The sequence below is a fragment of the Pelophylax lessonae genome, assembly GCF_965119305.1.
Source record: "Pelophylax lessonae genome assembly, chromosome: 4".
NCBI classification, from domain to species: domain Eukaryota; kingdom Metazoa; phylum Chordata; class Amphibia; order Anura; family Ranidae; genus Pelophylax; species Pelophylax lessonae.
Window position 1 is genome coordinate 82,059,097 of NC_138771.1, and position 17,228 is coordinate 82,076,324.

General features: G+C 45.8%; 1 protein-coding gene across 1 annotated transcript in view; it reads left to right on the forward strand.

Moving 5' to 3' along the window:
* CEP152 (centrosomal protein 152) overlaps positions 1-17,228 on the forward strand; it is a gene marked incomplete at its 3' end in the record, with an annotated part of 87,018 nt that overhangs the window by 21,349 nt on the left and 48,441 nt on the right. Inside the window, exons 8-10 of the mRNA XM_082254674.1 lie at positions 7,671-7,810; positions 7,909-8,109; positions 15,485-15,632. Of these exons, the coding sequence (XP_082110800.1) occupies positions 7,671-7,810; positions 7,909-8,109; positions 15,485-15,632 (489 nt within the window). The remainder of the gene's footprint in view (positions 1-7,670; positions 7,811-7,908; positions 8,110-15,484; positions 15,633-17,228) is intronic.

Here is a 17,228-nt window from a genome sequence, read left to right on the forward strand (position 1 = left end):
GCAGGTTGTGGGTCGGTGGCTTCCCAGCCTGCCATCGAGCGTTCAGTCAGGTATCGCTCCTGGCGCAGTGAACGACCCATCCCTGTTCGGTGCAGGGATGCTTGGTGAGGTGGCTACCTCACTGGACGCTGTGCGGTTTCTTAACCCACCATTGTGCTGCGTCCTGGATGCGACTCTCCTTGCCTTGTGTGCAGCGGTTTGTTCGCCTGTGCGGGTTCCCCACGCCATCCGTGGAGGTAAGTGTATTTATGTGGGGACCTGTCTGTTTTGGGAGGGCTGTCAGTCTGGGACTGTGTTACCCTGCCTGTGTTCACACTGTGGATTTGTTTCTCCCTGTCTCTCTGGCTGCATGCTGTGGGCATAAGGAGGGGGGGCTGGGCTGCACTGTCTGTGTCAGCCTGTGTATGTGTGAAGGCTGTGTGCTGTGGGACATGCTTTTGACCATGTTGGGGCACTTTACAGCGATCGCTACGGCGATCCGCCATGTTTTTTTGCATGGGCGGTGTTAATGCATCACTGTAGTGGGGGAGCGGCGGTTTCGGCGCCAAACGGCGCCATTTTGCCTGCACTCGCCCGGCCGCATGTTTTAACTGCGGGCGGCCATTTTCTTGTAGCCTTCCATAGGCTTTCACGGAGCGCCCTGATTGCATCACTTCCTCTTTCCTGGTGTGCACGATCGCGGCGGCAGCTACAGCGAGGTCTCTTTCAGGTTTTTACCTTCTGATCTTCCTTTATCCATTGCCTGGCTTCTGTGTCTTCCCTGTGGGGGTCTCAATTGTGCTGTGTGTGTGTGCGATGGGCTGCGCTCGCTGTGCTTGTTAAAGGGGCAGTTAACCCCTTCTTGCCCAGCAATAATTTTTGGGCAATGGATTCTCAGGAGGGCAAATTTCCTACCACATTGATGGGTAGTCAGGGGACTGCTGTTCCCCCCCAGGGGGGGATTTGGCTGCGATTGTGGCTAATCTGGCAGCACAGGTGCAAATGCTGGTGGCTGCTCAATCCACAAAAAGGTCCAGAGATTCAATTTCCTCTGGTTCAGAGGGTGATGGTGCAGGGGCTGGTGTGGCCGGGGTCTCCTTATCAGGGTCCCGTTCCTCCCTGGATCTTGTGGGGTCCGAGGTGGAGGCTGAGGTTGAAGGGGTGGATGATTCTCCCCCTGGCTCGTCTGAAGAGCTTGCACTCATGGATGAAATGGTTGCTTCTATTAAGCATACGCTGCGCTTGCAGGATGAACCGTGTCCACCTGCTGCCTTGGCAGCTTATGGGACAAAGAGACGGCGCAAAACATCGCAGGTTTTTCCCTGCACGGATGATTTTCAAAACGCTGTTAAAGAACAATGGCGTAATATCCGCAAGCCTTTTGCTGTACCCAGTAGGTTCAAATTGCGTTATCCTTTCACGCCCGCTACTGACGAGCGTTGGTGTGTACCACCTCCGGTGGATCACGCGATCGCGGTTTTGAATAAGTCCACTGCGATTCCTGCTGAGGATACCCCGGTGTTCCGGGATGCCACGGACAAGAGGCTGGAGTCTCTTGCCCGTCATACCTATTCTATTATGGGTTCTATGTTGAAAGCTCTGTTTGCTTCCCTTATGGCGGCCCAGGCGGTCGCGAGTTGGACGCAGGTGCTTAGACGCGTTTTGGTGGCTGACTCAGCCCCGCAGGCGACATTGGACATGGTGGATCAAATCCATCAGAGTGTCATGTATTTGTGCGATGCGGACTTGGATATGGTCCCGTTGGCCGCACGTGTACACGGTGTGGCGGTGTTGTCTCGCCGTTTGGTCCACCGACCAACACTTCAACCAAACCAATCTTCTCGCAAGACTTTAGCCAATCTTCCTTATGACGGTTCTCGCCTTTTTGGTGAATCCTTGGATACACTAATAAAGGGGATCACGGGTGGTAAGAGCACGCTCTTGCCCCAATCCCAGAAGGCTAAGTCGACTCCTGGTAAGAAGTATGCTTCCTTTCGGCCCTCTCAGGGGTCCTTTCGTGCCTTTCGGCCGCACTTTAAGGGCAAACCGTTCAAAGGTCAGGGCTCTCAAAAGAAGCCGTGGACAGGTAAGCAGAAGTCCGGCCAATCCGGATCCGCTGCCCACAACAGTGCGGCCTGAAGGGGCGCCCTCACCCGGTTCTGGGGTGGGGGGACGCTTGCTCGGTTTTCTACAACCTTGGCTGGCCCGTGTTCGGGACAGGTGGGTTCAGGAAATCGTTCGATCTGGTTACAAGATCGAGTTTCTCTCTCAGCCGGAGAGCAGATTTTTTCCCTCAAATCTTCAACTGTCTCCGGAGCGTTTGCGGGATCTGCACCTGGCGGTGCGGGACCTGAGAGCTCAGGGAGTGGTGGTCCCGGTGCCTCATCGGGACAGATTTCGGGGGTTCTATTCGAATCTGTTCACTGTACCCAGGAAGGAGGGCAAGGTTCGTCCGATTCTGGACCTGAAGGCTCTAAACCGCTTTGTGCGGGTTCGCAAGTTCCGCATGGAATCTCTGCGGTCGGTGGTGGCTGCCCTGGTTCCGGGGGAATTCATGGCCTCCATCGATCTGAAGGATGCGTACCTACATATCCCCATTTTCGAGGGTCACCAGAGGTACCTTCGATTCGCCATTGCGGAGGATCACTACCAATTCGTGGCGTTGCCTTTTGGCCTCGCTTCGGCTCCGCGGGTTTTCACCAAGGTGCTTGCGCCACTGCTGGCCTTGTTAAGGGCCCAGGGCATCTCTGTCCTGGGGTATCTGGACGACATTCTGGTTCGGTCTGCGACCAGCCAGGGTCTGGAGAAGGATCTGTCCGTCACGGTGCAGACTCTGCAGGAGTTTGGTTGGACGATAAATTATCCAAAATCGACACTGTGCCCGGCGGTTCGTCTTCCCTATTTGGGAATGATCCTGGACTCGGTCCAAGCGAAGGTCTTCCTACCGGACGACAAAAATCAAGGTTCTTCAGGGAGAAGTCCAGTCCCTCAGGGACGTTCCGTGCTCATCCCTGCGGAAGTGCATGCGGTGTCTGGGTCTGATGGTCTCGGCTTTCGAGGCAATTCCCTTTGCCCAGTTTCACACGAGGGGTCTCCAAGCGGAGATTCTGTCCAAGTGGGACGGGCGTCCGCAGTCTCTGGATGTCCAGATTTCGTTGAGCCGTCGCACCAGAAGGGATCTTCTGTGGTGGCTCCAGTCCCCGGCGGTGTCGGGGGGAAAGTCTTTTCGTCCTCTTTCATGGACGGTGATCACCACGGACGCCAGCCTGTCGGGCTGGGGTGGTGTTCTGGGCGTTCTGTCCGCCCAGGGGACTTGGTCGGGGGAGGAATCCTCCCTTCCGATCAACATTCTGGAGTTGCGTGCGATAAATCTTTGCCTTCACCGTTGGACGGACAGGCTGCGCGGCTGTCCGGTTCGGGTGCAGACGGACAATGCCACGGCAGTGGCTTACGTCAACCACCAAGGGGGCACCAGGAGTGCCCGAGCGGCTCGGGAAGTGGCCGGCATTCTTTCTTGGGCCGAGACTCATGTCCCGGCGATATCGGCGGTACACATTCCGGGGGTAGAGAACTGGCAGGCGGGTTATCTGAGTCGCCAGACCCTGGATCAGGGGGAATGGTCTCTCCACCCGGCTGTCTTCCAGATGTTGTGCGCGAAGTGGGGTCTTCCGGAAGTGGACCTGTTCGTGTCTCGTCTGAACAACAAGGTAAAAGGTTCGTGGCAAGGACGCGCGATCCTCGGGCAGACGCGTCCGACGCGTTGGTGGCCCCGTGGCATCGGTATCGGCTGCTGTATGCGTTCCCGCCGATCCAATTGCTGCCCAGGTTCCTTCGCAGGTTGAACTCGGAACCACACACGGTGATTCTTGTGGCACCGGACTGGCCTCGCCGGTCCTGGTCCGCGGACCTCGTGAACCTGGCGGTCGACGCTCCTTGGCGTCTGCCTCTTCGAGAAGATCTCTTGTCTCAAGGACCGATATTCCATCCTGCTTTACAGTCGCTGGCTTTGACGGCCTGGCTGTTGAAACCGAGGTCCTGAAGGATAGGGGTCTCTCTCCGGAGGTCATTCACACTTTGATTAACGCGAGGAAGTCTTCCTCGGGGAAGGTCTATTACCGTACTTGGAGGGCCTACTTTGCCTGGTGTGAGTCCAGGGGGTTTTCACCTCGCACTTACTCGGTGTCTAGGGTGTTGTCCTTCCTTCAGACGGGTGTCGACCAGCGTTTGGCGCTGGCTACGGTCAAGGGTCAGGTGTCTGCGCTGGCCGTTCTTTTTCAACGTCCTGTGGCGTCTAACCCTTTGGTTAGTACCTTTGTTCAAGGGGTGCGACATCTGGTCCCTCCTAGGAGGGAACCTTTACCTCCTTGGGACTTGAATCTTGTTCTGTCCGTGCTACAACATGCTCCCTTTGAACAGATCAGGAAGATCTCGTTGTCCATGTTGTCCAAGAAAGTCGCTTTTTTGGTGGCGATCACTTCGGCTCGCAGGGTTTCGGAGCTGGCAGCTTTGTCCTGCAAGTCTCCGTATCTGGTCCTTCATCTGGATAAGGTGGTCTTACGACCTAACCCTTCTTTTCTTCCGAAGAGGGTTTCGGATTTTCACATCAATGAGGATATTGTCCTGCCTTCGCTCTGCGCGAAGCCCAAACATCCGAAGGAGGTGGAGCTGCATTCCTTGGATGTTGTTCGGGCGATTAGGGTTTACCTGAAATCGACTGAATATTTCCGCAAGTCGGATTCCTTGTTTGTCCTTCCTGAGGGACCTCGGAAGGGCTTGGCTGCATCGGCCTCTACCATTGCCAAATGGATCAGACAGACTGTGGAACAGGCCTATGCTTTGAAGGGGAGAGTTCCCCCTGTGCCTGTGAAGGCGCACTCTACAAGATCTCTGAGTACGTCTTGGGCCTGTCGTCATGGGGCTTCTGTGGCCCAGGTGTGTAAGGCGGCGACTTGGGCGTCCGTTCACACCTTCACGAAATTCTACAGAGTGGATGTTCAGGCATCGGCAGATGCTTCCTTTGGCCGCAAGGTTCTTAGTGCGGCAGTTCCTTAGAGCCTCTTGTATGGGCTTCTTGGCTGTTGGGATACATGTTGTTATCCCTAGGTTATTTGTTTTCCTGGGATTTTTTTGCTTCTGTTGAGCAAGTTTTTTCTTCTGTTGCCCAGAGGGTTTCCTTCCTTTGGTAAGGTTCCTTTCTCTGCTGTGGAGACGGCGTTGCCTTGGGCGCGGCTGCGTTTCCCACCCCTCATGTTTGCACTGCTTTGGGACGTCCCCATTGTGACGAATATGAAGAGGGCGGCGACTGTCGGAGGACGTAAGAGAAAACGGAATTTTTGTAAAATCTTACCTGTAAAATTCCTTTCTCTGAGTCCTCCGACAGTCGCCGCCCCCGCGCCTCTTTTGGGGTTGAATGTACTCTCTACTGCTATTCCACTGAAACTGGAGTATGGATACAGGAAGTAGGAGGGTATTGACTGAGGGGACCACCCCCTGGGGGTGGGATGTGTTAAAACTTTTATATTAACATATTCTGTTGCCTAGCTACTCCTTCGGAGCAAAGTCTAATACCCCCATTGTGACGAATATGAAGAGGGCGGCGACTGTCGGAGGACTCAGAGAAAGGGATTTTACAAAAATTCAGTTTTTCGCACAAAAGCTCCTAGTTGACTCGATAATTAATGAGCTTTAACAGCTTTTAAAGCGTCACCTATGTTGATTTTTGGGCACCATAGTTTTTGGCGTTATTGCGGGCACACAACATTTTAAACCATGGAATGTTAGGTATCTGTTTACTTGATGCAACTTCATCTTTTATATTTTAACCAAAAATGGGTATTAAATGGTGTGGTTTTGCATTAAAATTCATTCCATTATATTTTTACCCGGAAAATGTGCGTTTAATAAACAGTTGCGCAAATATCACAGGAAACAAGAATTTGCAGCTATCATGTATGCGACAAAGAAAACAAAATACGCTTTTGAGCCCAACCAGTTATAGTGGTTGAAGACGATACCCTTGTAAAACAAACCAACGTGACTCTGAAATGTTGAACTCTCTTGCTTGTGATGTGATCATGCTGAAATAAAAAAAACATTTGGACTGAAGATCCGTGGTGTTGTGGCAAATAGATTCATTGTGGCTTACATAATCCAGTCTCCAGCTGGTGGTTTCTACAGCACCTGTTATCCTACAGCTTTCCCCAGGAACGTGTGTGTTGGGAATATGGACTATTACTTATTGATGCACACAGCCCCACTCGGGAACGAGCCTGCATGACTACCTCCATAGAAAGCAGTTTGCTATGGGGGCAGACACAGAGGAGGAGCAAAAAGCGGTGGCGGGAACCCGAGTAGAGGAGGTTCAGGGCTGCTATGTGCAGGGCTATTGCACAGAGCAGGTAAGTATAACATGTTTGTCATTTGAATTAAAAAAATAAAATTATACTTTATTATACTCCCAGTGTTCTGGCGCTGGACCTTGTATACAAAAAGAATCCCCAATGGTGTGGGACTATGAATGCCACTAGACACTGTATGTCATGGTTAAAATGTTAAATTTTATTATAAATCAAAACATAAACAATTGTACAAACAAACAAATGGTGAAGACATCAACATTACATGAAAAGCAGGGCATATAAAAATTGCATGCAATTGACAGACCATGAAGCAGATCACATTGAAGACGCTCAGGTGCACATGGTAGCCTTGAACCGGAAAAAAGACCCGCTGGACCTTGAGATCTCCTATACAGCATCAGCTGATTCAACTGCCCACCCCTACTCTCCTCTTGCCAATAACCGAATGCTTTCTATTATGTGAACCCATTCACAAAATACAAAGCCTTCTGTGAATGGACAGGGAAGAGGTGGGGCAGGCAGTCACACAGCAGCCACATATCTCCACATATCTTAGAGTGCTGGGAGTACAGCGAAAGCTCTACTGTTTGTGTTCGATAGAACCGGGATTTGTAAATTAACCACTTCACGCAAAATTACGTACCTGTATGTCATTTTGTTGAAGTGGTTATACCAGAGTGATGCCTGCAGCCAAAGGTAACGTCTTTTAGAGCGGACGATCGGCTTTCATGTGATAACCACCGATGTGGCTAAATAGCTGCTGGGCTGTTATCCCAAGCAGTGGGAGGGCGTCTCTCCCCCCCCTTTTGCCGCTCTGCCCGGGTCTCCTGTCCACCGGCTTGCCGGAGTCCCAAACAAAGCCAGAATCTGCTTTGATCGGGTCTCTGATGTAGAAGCAACGTCCCTTCCGGTTTACTCAGCAGCCAGCGGCGTCGATTTGAAAAAATCCAGGGTGTTCAACAATAACTAATATTTTGAAGTGCAGAGGAGGGGTTTTGGGGTCTTCTAGACCCCAGATCTCTCCATAAAGAGTATGTGTCACTGCCTATTACTGTCACAAGGCAAGTGTACATTTCTTGCGACCGCAATAAAAGTGATCAGAATTTATTTATTTTTTTAAAGGAATAGTGTAAAAATAAGAGGGGAAAAAAATATAAAGCGTGTTCGTGCACCAAAGAAAACGCATACATAAGTTGCGCCCACAAAACTAAACCGTTACATTTCCTGTAGTTCTTTAATTTTTAGTAAGTCTATAGTACATTCAAAAACTGAACACTACTACTTACTATATAACAAATGCTCATATGTTGTTTTAACATATTGTACATACAGATGAGAAGGAAGGATTGGCTATCAGCCTTCAGGAGTCACAGACATTGCTTCAGAATTCCAGAGAAGTGGAGCTTCAGCTGAGGGGACAGATGGCTGCTCTGCAGAACACCGTGGATGGATTAACCTCTAATGATGAACAGGTAGTGCTCAATATATCATTTGTAAGCAGTGGATATAAAGCTTAATGTCATGTTCTTTTGTCTTTGGCGCTCTAAGATGTTCTGTTGTCTTTACATAGTTGAGGAAGGAATTAAAAGTTGCCAAGCTGGCAATGGAGAGTATGCAGCAGCAAGTTATGGACCTGCGGCGTTCTGACTCAATAAACCGAGCACGGGAGCAGCATGAGATGGTTGTGTCAACGCTTAAAAAGAAGAATGAGGAACAAATACTTATTCTGCAACAGAGACTTGATGATGTTAATGCAGCTCTCCAAGAACAGGTATGTTATTCTACAGTTAATAAAAGTACAGTAAGTCCCCTACTTATGAGGGAGTTCCATTCCGGGAGCTAGTTTGTAAGTTCAACTTGTTTGCAAGTCCAGCAAAATTAGCAAAAAAGCAGTAAGACCAATTCACAAATGGACCAGCGTTTTAAAAAGCATGCAATATTTACAACCAGGGTTTAGCTGGCGGTATCACATGCGTTATTCATCAAAAAACAGCCTGGGGATTTGGTGACCCCAGGCTGTCCTGTGACAAATAGCTGGTTGCTAAGCAGCGGGCCGGAATATTTTAAGGGAAATCCCATGGAAAAATTAAAAAAAGAAACTGCTTGGGGTCTCCCCCCAAAATCCATACCAGACCCTTATCCAAGCATGCAGCCTGGCAGGTCAGGAAAGGGGGGGGGGAACAGGCAAACGCCTCTCACCCCTCCTGAACCATACCAGGCCATATGCTCTCAACATGCGGGGGGGGGTTCCCCCCGCCCCAAAGCACCTTTGTGGGGACAAGGGCCTCATCCCCACAACCGTGGCTGTTGGTTTATGGGGGTCTGCAGGCAAGGGGCTTATTGGAATCTGGTAGCTCCGTTTTAACAAGCATGCACTGGTCCGTGACGTCACAAGCATGCACTGGTCCGTGACGTTACCTATATAAGAACTGTTAAACAAAGGAGGCATTCAGCGGCCAGTCGTGCTCAGGAGCAGAGCTCCTTTTTTTTTTTTTTTTTTTTTTTTTGGTTCCGGCGGTATGCAGGTGTCGATATTGATGATAGATTTACATCTAGGGACACTGTTTTTTTTTTTTTTTTTTTTTTTTTTTTTTTTTTTTTTAAATAAAGGATTTGTCAAACTGTCTTGGTTTTTCTTACTTTTTTGACACTTTTTTTGGGTGAATGGGTAGGTACTCATTCACAAGGGGGGGGGGCTCAGGATCTGAGGGCCCCCTTGTGAAAGGGGGCTTTCAGATTCTAAAAAAACCCTGCCCGCAGACCCCCACGGTCACTGGCCACGGTTCGAGGGATGAGGCACCCCCTGCCCCAAAGCACCTGCTTCCCACCCCGCTTCTTACCAACCAGCTATTTCTCAAAGAACAGCCTGTTTTTTTTTTTTTTTTTTTTTTTTTTACAAATCCGGGTCCGCTAGCAACCAGCTCAATGCGGTAAATAATTACTGCTAAATCAAACAAATACCACAATCTGTATTGGACGGTAAATTCTTTGTGATTTCAACTTTCACAAGTGATTTACCGCATGCAGTATTTTGCTGCATTTTATTTGCCGTTTAATTTAACGCTTTGTGAATTGACCCCAATGTGTCGTCTTAGGCCATTTACAGACTGAACAAACTAGTCTCCGAATGCAGATATCCTCTGATAGGAACAGGGAGTATTTTAATGACTTTGTAGGACCTATCTAACTGAAGTTTGGCCTTTCTTAGCTTATTTGCAAAAAAGGCCTTTCCGGTGCTTTTTCCTGTTTTCAATTCTCTCAGATGAATATTCTTTACTGTCCTTATTAGAATCCTTTTGCTTGTTCCTCCTTTGATGGATGTGGGAAGCCAGGAGCAATATTAGCCCTCTGACTCTTTGAGGTCAGGGATAGGCAGGTATATTTGTTAAGCAGGATCCCTCTTGGGCTCACTCCAGGTGTTTCTTGCGCACTTGCTAGGATGTGTATAGCTTCATCCTTGCCTTCATCAAGGTTGTAATCTTTCTTGCTAATTTATGGTTAGGTTCCAACTTCCATCCCCTGCTTACCTTTTTAAGGTGTTTTCTCATGTTCTTTAATCATTCAGTCATGCTGACTTTGTGGGATTGAATCTTAGCTCCTCTGGTGGACTTAGGAGCCACTTTCATGCTCTTAATGGGTTGTTGTTTCTAGTCTTATTTCAGGCTCCTTCCGTGGTAAGTCTTGCCCTGGCAAGGTGGATGGTTGTTACAGCAATCTTTCTAGATAGACATGTAATTTCTTATTTCTTGACCCTCATGGGGTCAAGTATGTAGAGGCTTAGGGCCTTCCTACTTAGACTGGCTGGACTTCCTTTTTTAAAAAGGAAATTTTTACTTGATTGGTTGCCTGGTGCTGGTTAGGAATATGATTATTTTCCTAGTTGGCAATGTCAGGATGTAAGTTTATCTTTCCTAAACCTTTATCTTGGGCATCAGGTTTATTCTGTGTCCATGATCCTGTTGGCAGGTGTCCCTATTAGACAGGGGAGTTTGGCCTCATCTGACGCCAGATTCGGATTTTGGTCTTTCAGGTGGCTCTTGGGCTGCAAGCACTCCCCAGTTTTTTGTTTTTGTAGGGTCAGTTGGTGGTAGTTGCTGTTTGTCCACCCCTCAGTCGGTCCCCGCTGACGAAGTCACGCCCATTGACGTAACACGTACAGGGGAAGGAGTCTGATGTCACCGATGTTTGTACTAGTCATTACATGCCTGCATTTGAGCACTGTGACAGTGCCTTCCATGTGAGTGATATTTTTTATGCTTTTAAATAAATTTAATGTTGAAACGGAGAGCATTAGATCTTGCTTTATATATTTGTTTGGATGATCGACTCAGTTGGACTGCGTTTGGATTTCAGAAAAGTATGTGACCTCCGGTGTTCTTCAACGGAAGAGAAAAAAAAATAGATTTTTGTACTTACCATAAAATCTTTGGAGTCCATTAAAGAGTCTTGGATTCCATTACTGGTCTCACCCCTTTGTGTTTTATGATCATGCTCCTGGTACTGCATGCTACAAATTGAGGCATGCTGGGTAAAAGATGTGTTCTCCTATGCTGGCCTCCAGATACTTTTGTTTACTAGTGTCCAATACCCCTGTAGGCTGCAATATGAACTGACAGTATGTGACCTCTTGTGTCCCTCAATGGACTCCTGGGGACAAAAAAAGAAAAGGATTTTAAAGTGAACATTAAAATTCCTATTCTTCAGATCTGTAGCCATTTGTTGTAGATATACATCAATAAGGGCCAATTTTGTTTTAGGAACTAATTATTTTGCCAAAACTTTGATTTATGATGAAGTTCCCACTAATTAAAGTTAGAATAAACACTCCAAAATATTGAAGAGAAGAAAAGTTGGACAACCTGTGGATGAACATGCTGAAATACAATCTGCAGATGCGCTGGACCGTTTGTACTGGTCATCCAAGTAATACAAAATGCTGCTATTTACGCATGATATCACACCATGTGTGAGGGACCAAGCTTTTGGTTAGGATTTTAAAACTCTTTAAGTGATTGTTTATCCAAGTTTCCATGGAAAGACATTTTTTAGATCTTGGCAAGACGTTTCCTAGAACATTATCAGCTCTTGCATGACCATTTTACAAGAAGCTTCTGAAAAGGTTTTAGGAAATTAGAGGTTTGCTGTTTTGTTTTATTTTAGTTTTTTTGTCATTTTAGAACTGCAGTCTACATTAAAATTACATTGTCAGTTGACATTTTTTACATGGCCATAGATGGTTATCCATTGGACTGTAATAAAAACAGTGAATGTTTGTCCACACTTTAACATAAAGTAACAATCAATGCTCTTAAAAACATATGGCCTGCCTAAGCCTCAATATAATTTCATGTTAAAGCGGTGAAATGTGACTTTTGCCAAAAATTCACTGGTGGTGAATCAATCACTGTCGTTTAAAACGCAAGCACCTGGAAGATTCACCTTCATTGAATGTTTTTGGTGAATGTCCGATTAACTGCAGTACAAATATGTGAACAATTGGTCTAACCGACCAAATACAGCGCTTGCTTGGTGTTAAATCTAAACCAAAACTCTGAATATAAAGTGCTATAGTGTTAAATACAATTCCACAAATATTGGTATTAATATACGTATATATGTACATAAACTGGATAAAAATCCATTCCTGTGAATAAAAACGTGCGTGAATCTTAAAAAAATAAATAGTAGTTGAGAAATATAAATAATGATTGGTGAAAGTATAAAATAAATAGTGTCCTTTAAAAATAATTGTCCAAAGTACATACAAAGTGCTCGTGTTCAAACTTGATAAATATAATCTCAGCTGTTTCTTGTCCCAAATGGGTAATTAGGTTGGGTCACTTACCAAATGATGTAGGTACTGAATGCCATACGGCACCAGAACCAATCAGGCTTAGTAAGCCCCCTGGGCTCAGTGGATCTCCTCGAGATGTTATCCCATGGGCTGGCAACGGTCCCTCAGGCTTCCGTAGTAGACGATCCGATTCGATATGGAGGGAAAGAAAAGTGCTCCAGATAGTGCAGTATTTGAAGTAGAGTTAATTTTATTTACCCTTATAGGGGTTTTCAGCGTTAAAAATATTCCAGACGTTTAGCATTGGTGGTCAGTGGTGCGGGCTGCACGTCCTCTCGGAACTAGCTTCAGGCTTGCGGTCCAACCAACGTAACGTACCCACGATATGCGTTCCAAGCTAACGCGTTTCGTCACTTCCGGTGACGTCTTCAGAGCTCACCTCACTATATTTATACAGCAGCTGCTATTTCACTTATTTATTTATTAATAATAGATTACACTTTATACCATATTTACCTTTTTTCCAGTGGCGCGTGGAAATATACTAGTATATTTTGCAGTACAAATATGCCTCTCTGTATAAATAACTCTTAGCACAACTCTGAAGCCTCCCTTGATACATTGTGATTGGAAAGAAAATCGTACTCCAAGCCACACCGTCAAGAGCTTCTGCAACTTGGTACTAGTGGATGCACTGCACGTTTTCTGTTCAAATTGTCTCTCAGCTCTTTTAAATGAGGACAATCCAATAACACACCAGAAAGATTACTTCTACAAAAATGTATTTTTATTCAGTTGAACGAACTTATTATGCCACATAACATGCTCTCTGTGCTTTGAATTCATTATTAAAATGTTTTAAGGGTAGGAGGAACCACTGTCTTTCTGGAGCCGTTAGACAAACTTTTGTTTGCACGCATACAATTCTCTTACTACAGTCACCAAATGCACATTTGGAATGGCCTTCTGACTTGCATTAAAATTCCCAATGGTTTCAAAACTTGAAATATAGTACACCGGGTTTGTCAAACTCAAACTCATTGCAGGCCTCATCAGCAATATGCTTGCCCTCAAAGGGCTGGTTGTATCTGTAAGACTATATACATTTATCCAGGGCTTTTTTTTGGGGGGGGAATAGGTGCAGGAACTCAACCATGCCCCCACGCCAAACCGCATTGAACAGTGGGTGTGGCCAAATTGCACAGTGGGAGGCTCTTTAAAGGCAATTAATACTAGGAGCTAGGAGTGTGTTATGTGCTGAAATTAGAGGTGCACTATGTACAGAGTGCAGTTTCAGGTGTGTCCTATGCACAGAGTTCAGGGGTGCGCTACGTACATAGTGTAGATATCAAGCATGTGCTATATAATGAGTGCAGGGTTCCAGAGGGGCGTGCAGGGTTCCAGAGGGGCGTGCAGGTTCCAGAGGGGCGTGCGGGAGTGCAGGTTCCAGAGGGGCACGCGGAGTGCAGGGTTCAGCTCTCTTTCACATGCAGTCTATATCTCTCTTACACTCCACTCTGACCTCTTCACTACTCTACCTCCACCCACCCTAGCCCTAGTTCCTGCCAGCAGTGTAGGTGGCTCACTTGCAGGGAGATCATTGGTCGCCATCTGAGCACCTGGGTAGGCTTGTGACGATATCAGATTTTCATGCTGCGATTAATTGATTAAGGTTTTGCCACGGTATACGGTATTATCACGGTATTCAATTATTAAATTATTAAATTTCTACCTCACTTGAATTTCATTGCTGAATTTAGGGACTTTGGTTCACTTATGCACATTATTATATAGTCAGTCAGTGTATATATATATATATATATATATATATATATATATATATATATATATATATATATCTACACAGTGACAGTATATATTGGGGGTAGATAGGTACTTGCAGTAGTTATATAATCGTCACGCTCGAGTCACTCACTAGGCAGGGGCACTGTGTCTGGCTGAGCCCGGGAAGAATGTGGCTGCAGTGTAGAGCACAGCCGCATGCTTCCTGTGTACGGCTCCCTCCATTCACAATCACAGGCGGAGTGCATATGATATCACTCCGCCTGTGAGCCGCCCGGAACTATACAGGAAGTAGCGGCTCTGTTCTAGTAGGAGAGCAGAGCCGCGCGACACGGCGACACAACAGGGTTATTATGCAGAGGGGAGTCTGACAGCCCGGCAGACAGGACAGACACACATACGGCATGATACGGCGACACAGCAGGGAGCCTGACACAGCGGGGAGAATGACACAGCGGGGAGAATGACACAGCCCGGGCAGACAGCACAGACACTCGGTATTTAAAAAAGTTGGCAATATCAATACCGTGGATCTGCGATACCGCGGTATATCGCATAACCGAAAACCGGCATATGTCTACACCTGGGCACACACAGGGATCATGGTTCAGCTTACCACGTGATTCCCCATCCCACACTACATTAGCATCTCCCTTGTTCCCGCCATGAGTGCAGGGCAGGCAGGGATCTGTGGGAGCCACTGAGAGGAAAGTTGTCCTTACAAACATAGAAGGCTTCTGTGTTTACAAGTGACAGTGGTGAGTGGTGGACGGAGTTTTGCCACGTTTCGGCTGAAAAAAGCCCTGGGTGCAGGGGGCCACATGAACTGGCCAGGCAGGCTGGATTTGGCTCGCAGGCCCTGTTTCTCGTGTAGTACACAGTTCAGAAGGTCTGTTTTAAAAAAATAGGTTAATTTACAATTTGTTTATTTCCATTTTAAAGCCTCTTAGGTTCCATAGATGAACATTCCAGTACCATTTAAGGGATATGCATTTCTCATGAATAGCCCAATATGAGAACAGTGCACATAGCGTTTAATAGTTACAATATGCAAAATCCCTTAAGCTATAGACTTTATTCTGGAATTTTTCAATGATCTAGGACCTCAAGGCATGTCCTCCACGTACAGTATATTCATCTCTACAGTAAACCTGAACAGTCCCAAATGTTTGTATTCCCTATGTTGATGGCTTTTGTCTGCTTCAAGTGGAATTTGCATTCTCATACAAATTTATGCAAATGATAACCTGCTTGAAGTGGATCAACTGCAGGTCAAATGCAATGAATTCTACATATTCTCATGAGTGTCTACTGATGCCATTGAGTCAGACCTTTAAAGTTCTAGATCCTGTGTTCGTCTTCAGACTGATTTCTTTGTGCCCGTGGAGCTTTCTTGGCTCCTTTAGTGTATAGATTACCAATTTGGACCCCTGAGGTGTGTAACCTTCATATTGTTGTCTTTCCTGTGCGACATTTTCTATGGCAAGTGTTCATCTCTAGTAGATTTAACTTCACACTTCCTCTTGTAATTTTGTTTTTCTCAATGTAGAAAGAGATTTGTAGCCGACTAGAGGAGCAACTGAAACTGTCTGAGAGGAAGCGAGAAGAAAGCAAACTCGAAAAAACGGAAATGATCAATCGCTTATCCAGGAGTCTTGAGGAAAGTCAGAAGCAGTGTGCCAATCTTTTACACACAGGTGAACTAGTATAGACGTCTATTCATGTTCTGCCATGTATGTGACCTGAGGGCAGTGATAATGTAAAATCTACTGTTGTACGTTAGATACAGCTGGGGAAAACCACTAAGTAATGGTAAATCTTGATATTATGAAGTATTGGTGAAGTACACATACAATATTAGATTTTATGTACCGTATTTATCGGCGTATAACACGCGCCGGCGTATAACACGCACCTCAATATTTGGAGAGAAATTTCAGGAAAAAAGTTTAAATTTAAAATAAACCGCTTTGAACTCGGAACATTTTTTTTTTCTCACCAGTGCCCATGAATGCAGCCTCATCAGCAGTGTCCATACTGTATATCAGCAGTGTCCATACTGTATATGCAGCCTTATTAGCAGTGTCCATACTGTATATGCAGCCTCATCAGCAGTGTCCATACTGTATATGCAGCCTCATCAGCAGTGTCCATACTGTATATCAGCAGTGTCCATACTGTATATCAGCAGTGTCCATACTGTATATGCAGCCTCATCAGCAGTGTCCATACTGTATATCAGCAGTGTCCATACTGTATATGCAGCCTTATCAGCAGTGTCCATACTGTATATGCAGCCTTATTAGCAGTGTCCATACTGTATATTCAGCCTCATCAGCAGTGTCCATACTGTATATCAGCAGTGTCCATACTGTATATTCAGCCTTATCAGCAGTGTCCATACTGTATATGCAGCCTCATCAGCAGTGTCCATACTGTATATCAGCAGTGTCCATACTGTATATTCAGCCTTATCAGCAGTGTCCATACTGTATATCAGCAGTGTCCATACTGTATATGCAGCCTTATCAGCAGTGTCCATACTGTATATCAGCAGTGTCCATACTGTATATGCAGCCTTATCAGCAGTGTCCATACTGTATATGCAGCCTTATCAGCAGTGTCCATACTGTATATCAGCAGAGTTGTATAAAGTACTCAAAACCCATACTTGAGTAAAAGTGCTCTATCAAAAAGTGACTTGAGTAGAAGTACTAAAGTATTCAACATTTTTTGTACTTAAGTATTGCAAGTAGTTTTTTTAAAAAATGTTGCTACTCAAGTACTGAAAGTAAAAGTACCAGTAGTTTTGAAAAAAAAATTGCTACTCAAGTACTGAAAGTAAAAGTACAAGTACTGTGTTATGTAGTTATTAAAGAAAGAAGTCAAAAGTTTGAACATTATATTGTTTTTTATTATTTCAAATGCAGCTTTTATTTATACATACAGTAGCTTTTATTTTCATATGCGCTGATAATACACATGTTTTGAGCTTCATGAAACCTGCCATCTACTGTTCTGGCAGTGGTCATTTTTATAATCGTAACGAGTAACTATGCAGCACAAAAAAAAAAATATCGGAGTAGAAGTATTGAAATCATCTAAAAAATGTAGTGAAGTAAAAGTGGAAGTAGGAGAAAAAAATTCTACTCTAGGAAAGTACAGATACCGCCTTTCGGTACTTGAGTACAGTAGTGAAGTAGTTCTACTTAGTTACTATACATCTCTGTGTATCAGCAATGTCCATACTGTATATGCAGCCTCGCAAGCGCCATTGCAACTATCTGAATCTG